This window comes from Mesoplodon bidens, assembly GCF_964165515.1.
Source record: "Mesoplodon bidens genome assembly, chromosome: 13".
NCBI lineage: Eukaryota > Metazoa > Chordata > Mammalia > Artiodactyla > Ziphiidae > Mesoplodon > Mesoplodon bidens.
This window is the reverse complement of record NC_138169.1, coordinates 2,171,410-2,183,600: the sequence shown is the minus strand read 5'-3', so window position 1 is coordinate 2,183,600 and position 12,191 is coordinate 2,171,410. Positions and strand designations below refer to the sequence as shown.

The window sequence follows — 12,191 nt, the reverse complement described above, 5'->3', positions numbered from 1 at the left end:
GTGGGAGGGTCCTGGGGCGAGAAGGGAGCAAAGGAGGGGAGGGAGGGGGCCCAGGGTGTCCGTGCTCGGTCACACGCCTGTCCAGGTTATGATCTACTTTGATTTTTTTGCTCCTTATATTCTCTTTTTCTTACTCCAGTTGGATTTTTGTGTGTATTTTTTTTAACATCTTTATTGGCGTATAATTGCTTTACAATGGTGTGTTAATTTCTGCTGTGTAACAAAGTGAACCAGCTATACATATACATATATCCCCACACCTCCTCCCTATTGTGTCTCCCGCCCACCCTCCCTATCCCACCCCCCTAGGTGGTCTTTTTGTGTGGATTTTTGATGCCACTTTATCTCTGCTATTGACTTCTGGTGTATACCTCCTTTTAATTTTTTGTAGTGGTTGCCCTGGGGCTTAGAGTATATATCTTTAATTCATCTGTGTCTACCTTCCAATAACATTTTATACCACCAATGTATTCTGAGACATTACAACAATCTTTTCACAATTCTTCTTGCCCATCCTTTGCACTATTCTTGTTGTACATTTTACCTTTACAGATGTCAGAAATGCACAATACATTGCTAGGATTTTTGCTTTAGAAAGTTAGTTATCCTCTAAAGCAATTCAAATTAAGAAAATGATAACTGCATATTTCCCTTCATTTTTTTCCATCTCCAGCTATTTCATTTCTTTGTGTAGATCACGGTTTCCGTCTGGTATATTCCTGTAACTTTTCTTGTAGTGTGAGTCTGCTGGCAGTAAGTTCAGCAGACTTTTATTTTTGAAAGATATTCTCACTGAGCTTAGAATTCTGGGTCACTTTTTTCCCCTAGACTTACACTTTAACAAATGATAGAAGCAACATATCAAAACGTTATTCTTTTAAAAAAGAAAACATTATAAGAAAAACATATGTCCCGTTGGACCTTTAGATCTTATCCTGATCTCTCCTCTTGCCTGTAGTAGCCACAGTGGGGAGATTTTTGTGTGTAGTTTTTGATAATTTATGCATGTTTTATATTTATGTTCTTGGGGAGTATATGGTGGTGTTTACTTCCATGTTTCTTGCATCCTTCCACCATCCTTATTTTGTGTTCTGCCCACATCTCTTTTCACCGGCATGTAGTGTTGTTTTCATATTTATATACACACATTCCATTTATGCATGTGAAAGAACAGTTTTCTGCTCAGATGCCAACTTCCTAGGTCACAGGGTAAGACACGTATTTTCCTGTTATTTGATATCTCTTGACCTGGCTGCCATGGCAGATTTATTTATTCACAAGTCGGGGAACCAGGCTTCTTGTTTCCGCGGGTTCCCTGGGATGCGGATCTCTACATGCACGCAGAGGTGATGCCACACGGGGCTCAGCTCCCCTGGTTAATGAAGACATCGTCATGGCTTCGTGGCTCCATTTGGGAAAATGTGACTTTCACGGTTTTTAATTCGCAGTCACTCTCAGCACCAGCAGAGGGGACACGTTCCATCCTAGGACCACGCTCCCCGAATTCGTGCCCGCTAGTTCTCAGGTCACCCTCTAATTCAAGTGTGGCGTTCATACATTCCATGGACAAAGGTCACATACAACCCAGCAGCCAGTGTCGCTGGTTCTCCTCAAGGGCCGGGAACAGGTTAGCCCTAACAGGTGGCAGGGTGGGGCAGGACGTGCTCGTCTTTAAGGCCCTTTGGTCCTGATGTTCTTGGGGGGTTTGCTCCTGAAATCTGGTGGGTTCAAGTGGTGCTGGCTGTGCTCTCTGGTCTCTGCTAAATGCTCCCCACCTCACTCATCACAAGCACTGCCTCTGAAGCCGCTGTCCCCGAGCCTCGGCCATCAGGCTCAGTGCGACCCCTCAGCCTCCTCCAGGCGACCCTTCCCACCTCACCCTCGGGTTCCACGCTTACTAAGCTCACCGAGAGCCACAATCGCACAGCATCCTCACAGGGACACCCTCTGCCTCAGGGATGAAAGTAAAGATGCTGCTAGTGTGTGCTTTGTTTACAGAACGCTGCAGGAGCGCGGCAGGACTGTCTTTATCCATCGCCCCTCTGGGACGGCCACCTTTCTCATCCACGGCTGACATTGCCGTGAAAACTGAATGTACAGCAAAGAGAAACTAGAGCCTTTAAATTTCTTCAGCTTTATAAAAGCTTTCCCCAGGGGCCCCTGCCTTTGGCCGAAGCAAAGATTTGTCTTTGCTGATCACTCAAAGTTGCAATTTCTGGGAAGAACCATTTAAGCATCCTTTTTTTTTTTTTTTGGAATTTGAAAATATAGAGAGATACAGGGAAGAAAATTGTAGTCGCTCATATTCTCACCACAAGAAGGAACCACAGTTAACATTTGTGCATTTTTGCTTCAAGTCATTTTTGTCTTGGTTTATACTTTAAGAAATAAAGCAAGTAATACGTCAAAACAATATCCTTTAAAAAATTATTAAAAAGTAAATATGTAAAAGACTTTTACATCTTATCCTGGTCTCTTGCCCTCTCTGTGGGGAGTTTTCTTAATAATTTATCTATAATTTATGGTTATGTTCATAGAAAGTATACGATCTTCTTTTGTGTCATGCCCTTGCATCATTATTACGCATTCAACATTGTATATTAAGTTTCTGTGTTTTATCCATATGGATACATGCTGCTTTTGACTGATGTATATACCCTATCAAATTTTATCCAGGTCCCCGAGGTGGACACTAGGTAACTTTAAAATGTTCTCTAGTATCACGCATCATTCGGTAAACACCCCAGACGCATCCCTGTGCACAGAGCTCAGAATTCTCTAGAAGTAGGATTGCTGGGTTGCAGGAGCTGCACACTTCACGCTTGCTAGATTTTATTGAAGTACAGTTGATTTACAATGTTGTGTTAATTTCTTCTGTACAGCAAAGTGATTCCGTTATATATATATATATATATATATATATTCTTTTTCATATTCTTTTCCATTATGGTTTATCACAGGATATTGAATCTAGTTCCCTGTGCTATATAGTAGGACCTTGTTGTTTATCTAGTCTATATATAATAGTTTGCATCTGCTCATCGCAAATTCCCAATCCATCCTTCCCCCAACCCCCCTCCCCCTAGGCAACCACAAGTCTGTTCTCTAGGTCTGTGAGTCTGTTTCTGTTTCATAGATACGTTCATTTGTGTTGTATTTTAGATTCCACATATAAGTGATATATGGTTTGGTCTCTGTCTTTCTGACTTAACTTCGCTTAGTATGATCATCTCTAGGTCCATCCATGTTGCTGCAGATGGCATTATTTCATTCTTTTTTATGGCTGAGTAGTATTCCATTGTATATATGTGCCACATCTTCTTTATCCATTCATCTGTTGATGGACATTTTGGTAACTTCCATGTCTTGGCTATTGGGAACAGTGCTGCTGTGAACATTGGGATGCATGGATCTTTCTGAATTATAGTTTTGTCTGGATATATGCCCAGCAAAGGAAACCATAAACAACATGAAAAGACAACCTATGGAATGGGAGGGAATATTTGCAAATGATGCAACTGACGAGGGCTTAATTTCCAAAATATACAAAGGGCCCATACAACTCAATAAATAACAACAACACAACAAAACCAACCCCATCAAAAAATGGTCAGAAAATCTAAATAGACGTTTCTCCAAAGAAGACATACAGATGGCCAGTAGACACTTCATATTTATTGGATGCTGGACCAGGTGTTTTGCAAAGTGATTGGGCCAAAGTGGTTATGGTGCTTTCCCCTCCCGGAAGGAAAGAGGTGCTGGTTTCGTGGGGCCTGATCAACACCAGAAACATCCTAGTCTCACCAGCCTGGTGGCGAGAACGCTTTCTCAGCCCACGGGCCCAGGGTGGGCTTTGCTTCCCACTGACGCTTTCTCTTGTGTTCTCAGCTCCGGAGAAGGCATCTGGTCGAGCCAGGGCTGCGCTCTCACCGAAGGGAACCTCAGCTACTCTGTCTGCCGCTGCACACACCTCACCAACTTCGCTATCCTGATGCAGGTGGTCCCGCTGGAGGTAAGCGCCAGGCGGTGGGGGGGGTTCTTGGACAGCGAAGAGGTGCCCTCTCTCCGTCAGCCTGCAGTGGGGGCCGGGTGGCAGGTCTTTGTCGTCAGCGCCGGGGGCTTCAGCCGCAGCAGGGCAGATGGGAGCCTGCACAGGTAGGGAGGCCCGGTGGTTGGGGACATCCACGAGGCTCCGCTTCTTTGGCAAAAGCTCCTGTGCTCCAGGTTCCCTCAGCCAGCACCTGTGCAGACCCCGGCTCCCTCTCGAGGATGCACGTGCCACCTAGGAGGTGGTCATGGCCGCGTTTTCTGTCTTTGGTCACTGGGCTGTGAAACCCTCCCTATGCCATGGGCGTGTCCAGCAGGGCGAGGTCCTCGGCTATAAGCAGTGGGCCTGGATGTCCAGAGAAAGTGTCACCAGTGGTGGCATACAGCTGCATCTATGTCCAGGGTGGCCACACCGTGTCCTCGGAGCATTTCTGCTGTGACACAGGAGACCCTGGGCTGCAGACGGGGCCCTGGACCTGGTTCTGAGGACCTGACCTCCAGCCCCAGTGGGAGTGACCCCTGAGGTGGGGGAGGGGCTTCCGGCCACGCCCTGCGTCCTCCCCTCCAAACGGGACCAGGACGTGTATCCTCACGTTAAGGATGGAAGAGGCCCCTCCTGCTTGGGTTTCTCTGCTTCAGAGTATTTAATCTTTATTGCCTGCTAGGCTTGGTCAGCACTAAGAGCTAGAGATTAACTTCTGTGGTTCAAGGGAGGCATGGCTTGTAAGAGAAGACAGAGTGCTCTTTAAAAATGCAGATGTGGGGCTTCCCTGGTGGCACAGTGGTTAAGAACCCGCCTGCCAATGCAGGGGACACGGGTTCAAGCCCTGGTCCGGGAAGATCCCACGTGCCACGGAGCAACTAAGCCCGCGAGCTGCAACTACTGAGCCCTCAAGCCACAGCTACCGAGCCCGCATGCCACAACTACTGAAGCCTGAGCGCCTAGAGCCCATGCTCCGCAATAAGAGAAGCCACCACAATGAGAAGCCCGCGCACCATAATGAAGAGCAGCCCCCGCTGGCTGCAACTAGAGAAAGCCCGTGCACAGCAACGAAGACCCAATGCAGCCAAAAATAAATAAATAACTTAAAAAAATGCAGATGCCCTGTGGTAGGATCCTCTGAACTATGATCAGTCCCTGACACCTGAGCGTGATGACTTCCTTGGCTTCTTAGGCCCACAGAGAAAATTGAATTTTTCTGGTGGGGGTGGGAGAGCAGGGAGTCGATGGGGCTTCTCCTAGGATCTCCTAAGATGCAGGGCAGATTGGGCACCTGGAGACAAGTTTGCTTTCATCCCATACTGGTTTGGGAGACTGAAGATGTTTTACGACTCTGAGTTTCTGGCTGCTGTTGAAGATCCGTGGTGATGCTGGGCCGAAGCTCTCACCTGGAGCGGTGGGGCTGGAGCTGGGCAGGGGCTTTCTCCTCCTGTGTCAGTGGAGCTGAGTCCTCCAGCCACTCGGCACACCAGCCACTTGTCAGGAGGATGCTCTGACATCCCCACTCCCATGTGCCTGAGGGAAGGGAGGTGGCGGCTGACGGGCAATGAGGTGCCCCGGCCAGCTGAGTCTCCGTCGCTGTAGGACCTGCTCTGGCAAGCCCGCCTCCCGTCACATGGGCCCGCCCTCTCAGGGTACATTCACTCGCAGGGTCCGTCTGTTTATGAACAGACTCTGTTCTCCTGAGTGTTGTAGCCCAGGCACTGCACACACTGGGCATCAGGAAGTATTTGATGAGCCTGTGATTGCATCAGTTTTGTCAGGGAAGGTGTTGTTCTTATAGCAACACCCAGACTGCAAGCAGTGTTTACCTAAGAGTTGGTTCCTTATCCACCGTCATTCGACAAATAACCTATCGGGTATCGCCAGGCCCAGAGGTTCATTTGTAAACAAGAAAAACCATGCGTTTCTGCTTTGGAGTAGTTTATATTCTAGTGGGAAAGACAGAGCATAAACACATTAGCAGGTAAATCGGTAAGTTCAAAGAGCAATAAATGTAGGAAGAACCTTGGAGGGAGAGATGGGGGAGACAGCAGGTGGGGAGAGAGGACGCCTTCTGGGAGTGTGGTCTGGGGGGTCGTCTCCGAGGAAGTGACCCTTGAGTGGCCAGCAGAGTCTTGTCTCTAGAAGGCCTGGGAGAGGAATATTCCAGGCTGAGAACAGCGAGTGCAGAGGGCAGGAGGACCGATGAGGTTGGCGCCTCGCGGGGGGAAGGTGGTGAGCAGGGAGATCTTTCCACTGCAAAGCGTAGCATGGATTTTACAAGCCGACTGTGAGTTACTTGTGGAGACTCCGGAGAGGAGTTCCCGGCGATCCCTAGGAGGACCTGGGGGCTGGCCCGCCCCCCACCCCGCAAACTCCCCGCATGGACACACGCAACACTGTCGATCTGAACAGGTGACCCCCTTAGCTCTGCTCGTGATGAAGCTTCAAGCGAGGGTGGGCGAGCAGACTTCTCAGCAGCGCCATCAGACAGAGTCGCCAAGAGTTGCTAGGTTACACCTGGGAAAACTGACGACGCGAGAAATGAAGCCCGGGCGTTGACGCATCAGCTTTTAGTTTCAGAGCAGGCAGTTGTGTCGTAGACTTGAGGGGTGCAAGCCCACCTGTCCGCCCAGCGCACCTGTTGTCCAGGCAGGTGTGACCCCCCCCCCCAAACAGTCCCAGTGGGAGCGTCTTCTTGAAGGTGTGACCTTTAGGGGGCAGTTGAGTGACTGGCACCTCCTCCCTTTTCGTTTCCATCCTTCCCACGTGCTCGATCAAAACCCTTTCTTGGGACTTCCCTGGCGGTCCAGTGGTAAAGAATCGCCTTCCAATGCAGGGGATGCGGGTTCCGTCCCCGGTTGGGGAACTAAGATCCCACACGCCACGGATCAACTAAGCCCGCGCACCACAATTACTGATCTTGCGCACCTCAATGAAAGAGACCGCGTGCTGCAAAATACAGAGTCCACGCACTCTGGAGCCTGCGCGCCACAACTAGAGAGAGAAAACCCACACGCCACAACTAGAGAGAAGCCCGCGCGCTGCAACGAAGATCCCGCATGCCGAAACTAAGACCCGACGCACCGAAAAAAACAAAAAAAAACAGCAAAAACCACCTTTCTCTCCTTGACCTGCAGCTCTTTGATCCTAAGTCGGGGCGCACACTGGGTTGTGAACCATTGGTAGCCGGAGAGATCAGTGCGGTGGGCTGTTGCTAGTGATTTAAAGAAAAATGAAATAAGATGACAACATAGCAGAGTGCATTGAAGTCGGGAGAGTAAGTCCCTGTTCGTGAGACCCAAGCCTCAGCTACCCTGACTGCACGAGACGCCCGTTCTACTGGTCCATCCAGTCAGTTGCTTCCTCTGCCACCCTTGCTTATCCTAGTCCACGGGTCCCGACATCACTCATATCTCCTGGCACATCGGGCCCTGGCAGGTGAGAAGCATGGCCTCTGTGAGGCTCACCATCCACCTGTGTCCTCCACGCAGGCCCCCTTCTCCTCCCTCCTGCCAGGGCCTCGGCCCTCGTGGCTCAGTCTGCATCCTTCTGGTGTCACAAGGGAGAGTCCAGCCACTCACGTTAGCCCTCGGCAAAGGCACCGCCCTGCCGCCACACAGAACCTGTGTCAGTAGTGCCCGGAGGGTCTGAGTGATCCTGTGACCAAGCCCCCTCCTTGACAAGTGGAGAAAATGAGCCCAGAGGGTGGGGTGGCCCAGCCTGTGGTCACTCATCCATTCGTCAATGAATTGCTGAGTTCCAGGTGACCCTTAGGCTTCTTAGGTGTTATTCTGGAAATATACAGTGAAAAGATCTTGAGTGCGGATGGAGACACGACCTGTGAGGGCAAACGCGGGAGGGTCAGGCCGGAAGACAGAGGTGGCCGTGCAGGACCTCCTGAGTGTGTGTGTGTCGGGGGGCGATGGGTAGAGACCCCAGGGGCGTGCAGGGGGGCCACGCAGACGCAGATGGAAGGTCGTCCAGGCAGAGGAGCCGTGGGTGTGAGGCCTGAGCATGAACAGCAAGGAGGCTGGTGCAGCTCCCAGGAAACGTGCCAGGGAGCTTCAGACCTAAATGTCCGGGGCGCCGAGAGGCCGCAGGAGCGATGGGGGTGGAGGCCATTGTGGAGGCTGTGGGTGTGGTGAACCAAGAGCCCTCGCCCTGCTGACGGGGCAGCCGCTGGGCACCCGGACTGGAGCTGCCCCCTTTGATTGAGAAAAGCTGGAGATGGGTTTTGTGCAAAATCTCTTGATTTTTAGATGTGTCATTAGTTATCCTTTCTAGGCCACGTGTGAGAGGTGTATCCGTGGCCTGGGCCAGTCCGAAGTCCGCAGACCAGCAGCCTGAACCCCACATGCTCAGGGACCGTCGGGTCTTGTGAAAACGCTGATCTAGGTTCCTCAGGTCTGGGTGGCTCCCTGCTCACAGGGCCCAGGCGGTGCTCAGGCACTGCTGGCCCCAGACCTCTCTCTGAATAGACCCTAGAGCCAGGCACCTTGTCTGTCAAAGTCAGATCAGGCTTGTGTTCACATCCTGTGAAAGGGGCTGGGCCGGTTGTTACAGATTTGAAGGGCCAGTTAGGGTTAGTCTGATTCCAAACGTGTGCCCTGTAGCAGGTGGGGCTGGGACCTCGGCTGGGGGTCTGACGGGAGGGAGTGGGACAGATGGCCCTCCAGGAAGTAAGGTGCAGCGGAGACTGGTGAGCCTGCCTCTTGGGAGAGCAGTTCCAGGGACGCAGGAAACAAGACTTGTTCCACAGTGAGCCGCGGGGAGACCGAGAGCCCGAAGAAGCGCAGTGTTCTGTCTGCAGGCGTGGCAGCTCCGGGGTCACTGGAGGTGGGCTGTGGTCCTGGGGGTCACAGAGCAGAGTGCCTGCTGGTGACACAGAGCACAGGAAAGGCACCGTTTTGGGGTCTCTTCCCTCCTTCTGGCCTCGCCATGAGGGCCTCGCAGGTGAGGGTTTGGGGACTTCCCCAAGGTCACCTGGGGGCAGAGTCCGGACTTGAGCTCTGCCCTCCTGTGCAAAGCTCGGGCTGGTGGTCACGCCCCGGGATGGACCCTTTACCCACCGAGGACTAAATGCAGTTTCCTCTGTGACGTGGGTGGGCCTGTTGGGCAGTGGGAGTGCGCAGGGGGGTAAACACTGAGCAGGAAGCTGTGCTTGTGCCTGGCGGCGGGGGAGCGAGTAGAAGAGGCGGCTCAGTGTAGGAGCTGGGAACCGGGGGTCACAGAGCATCCGTCACCACTCAGTGGCGACACCAGATTTAGACACAGTCCGTGGGTGTCTTCATGGAAGCAAATCATATCTACTCATTGCCAGGAAAGGTCGATGTGAAAATGGTTTAAAATTAGCTGTGCTAAAAATGAACGTTTTCATGAACGTTAAAAAAAGCAACAAGGCAGTTATCACAGGTAGATGCCAGATCCGTGGAGCTTTTGGAGAATTAATGAAAACATCATGAACGCCTTTACCTCCCTGACATTGAGCCCGCGCCTTCCTGGGCCCCTGGGCGGGCTCTCTCCTCCGAGCCCGCATTGCTTCTCCCTGCCCGTCTCTCCTGGCTCCCCTCCCACCCAGCTTCCGCCTCGGGGGTCTGCCCTTGGACCCCCGCCTCCCCGAGTGAGTCAAACAAGGGTGGGGAGAGACTGGACCGAGCCCCCCGGCCTGTGTGATACGCCCCCGGGAATGCATTTGTGTGGAATGACCTCAGATGAGAGAAGAATACAATTCGCAGCTTGGGGAGGCCGTTGCTGAGGTCTGAGAGCTGCTCGTGGCTCCTTCCCGGTGCCCAGCGTCTGCGTGCGGCAGCGGCCGGCTGAACAAGTGTGTGCATGAGGTAGTCAGTTCCACACGGGAGAACAGCTTGCAGAAATGCAGGAGCGCTGCCGCTGGATGCCCGAAAGCCCAGTGCATGCGGGTTAGTCAGTAACCCTGACTCCCAGGCACAGGGACCAAAGGTGCACAAGAGGAGGCTGGCGGGCTCCAGAACCTCGCTCATCTCTGAGGACTGACCAGCAGCAGCCACCGGGGACCGAGGAACAGAGGCTCCCGCTGCCTGGAGGCTCTGGTGGGCTGCTCCAAGCAGGACCCGGGGCAGGGGGCAGGCGGGTGTCACCCCGGGTTTCTTGTTGAAGCAGCAGTAACCGCAGTGGCTGCCTTATGAGTGGAATTTGTAGGTAGGAAAGGAAGTCAGGGCGGGAGGATCAGGGGCTGCCCCCTGCCTCCCCGTGGGCTGCCCCCTGCCTCCCCATGGGCTACCCCCTGCCTCCCTCGTGGGCTGCCCCCTTCCTCCCCCGTGGGCTGCCCCCTGCCTCCCTCATGGGCTCCTTGACAGCAGCCTGGGCCTGGACGTCTGTCCCGGGAGGCGGCAGGAGCACTGGGCCAGGACAGGTGCACCTGGGAAGGCTGGACCACAGGGGCCCCTTCACCCTCCCATCAGTCAGGGAGCCTGAGGCCGGGGGCCTGGCAGCCACAGGGGAGGAACTGTTCCCTGAGACAGAGTCCCAGCCCGTGGTCTGCAGGCTGCCTGTGGCCGGCGGACGCGTTTCAGTTAAGCCCTTTTGTCAATAGTTAATTTTTAAAAATTTATTTTATTGGACAAAATAACGTTTTACAACGTTGTATTAATTTCTGCTATACAGCAAAGTGATTCCCATTCTTTTTCATATTCTTTTCCATTACGGTTTATCACACGGTATTAAATAGAGTTCCCTGTGCTCTACAGTAGGACCTTGGTGTTTATCCATTCGAGATATACCAGTTTGCATCTGCTAATCCCAACCTCCCACTCCATCCCTCCCCCACTCCCTCCCCCTTGGCAACCACAAGTCTGTTCTCTAGGTCTCTGTTTCTGTTTCATAGATAAGTTCATTTGTATAATATTTTAGGTTCCACATATAAGTGATGTCACATGGTATTTGTCTTTCTCTGTCTGACTTGTCCTGGCCATTATAAATAGTGCTGCAATGAACACTGGGGTGCACGTATCTTTTCGAATTATAGTCTTCTCCAGATATATACCCAGGAGTGGGATTGCTGGGTCGTATGGTAGTTCTATTTTTAGTTTTTTCAGGACCCTCCATACTGTTCGCCAGAGTGGCTGTATCAATTTACATTCCCACCAACAGTGTACGAGGGTTCCTTTTTCTCCACACCCTCTCCAGCATTTGTTATTTGTAGACTTTTTAAAATGATGGCCATTTTGCCATTTGTCAACATTTCAAAACGCAGAGATATCATCTAAAATTTTGGATTTCTGGTTTTCTTAAAAAGAAGAAGATCTGGCCACACAGAGCTTCCACTGCTGACGGAGAAGCCCTGCTCCCTGCAGGCGGGGGTGTGCACTGCAGTTCTCCACAGTCCCCACCACTCCCTATCACCTCCCTCACGCTGGGGGCCATTCATCATCATGTTCTCATTATTCTGCTTTTAGGAAGACAGTAAAATGCTTCTTGTTCTTTTCTCCGGTGGGAAAGCGACATACACACTAAGAGGAATTGTTGGAAAAGAAAGGAAGATAAAGGTGTCTCTTTTTGGAAGAATAGTTTCACTTGTCTAGTATGTATGCGCGCTCCCGGCTGGCCTCCTGAATTTATATAAGCTGCCTCTCTGGAGGCACTGGCATTTGTGGTCTCTGACTCAGAGGGGTCCGCGTCCTGAAGCAAACTCCAGGCTCTTCTGGGCATTTCTAAATCTAGCCGCTGGTGGGAAAGAAAGGGCACAGCTGGGGCACACACCACGCCTTCCTGAGGCTGGAGCTGCGGTGCGGGGCTGGGGAGGGGGTGGTGTCCCGCCTTCATAGGAGGCCCTCCTCCATCTCTCAGGGCCCATGTCCAGTCTGGGCTGATGGTTAGAGGACCCACCGGTGGCTGCCACACCCTCAGACTCTGGCTGCCAGGGAGGGGCGCAGGAGTCTAATTACAAGGCGGCCCTGTGGCTGGTGAAATGCCCCCTCTCTGAGCTGTATTTGTGGTCATGGTGGGCGTATCGCAGACAGGCCGGGCCAGCATCTAGTCCGGTGCTGGCGGAGGGCTTGTTCACCGTCGGGAAGCAGGTTCTTTCCTCCAGGGTCCCCAAGCGTGCATGTCACTTAGGCAGCTTCTGATGAGCCCCTACTGTGTGTGGCTCTGTCCCCGTCACTGGGGTGTGGCCAGCAGC

The 12,191-nt window shown here is 52.1% G+C and overlaps 1 protein-coding gene across 2 annotated transcripts in view; it reads left to right on the top strand.

Annotated features, from left to right (window-relative positions):
• Positions 1 to 12,191, top strand: part of ADGRD1 (adhesion G protein-coupled receptor D1) — a 146,460-nt gene that overhangs the window by 94,800 nt on the left and 39,469 nt on the right. For both annotated transcript variants that reach the window (XM_081251725.1, XM_081251726.1), the window contains one exon: positions 3,889 to 4,012. In XM_081251725.1, the coding sequence (XP_081107851.1) occupies positions 3,889 to 4,012 (124 nt within the window). The remainder of the gene's footprint in view (positions 1 to 3,888; positions 4,013 to 12,191) is intronic.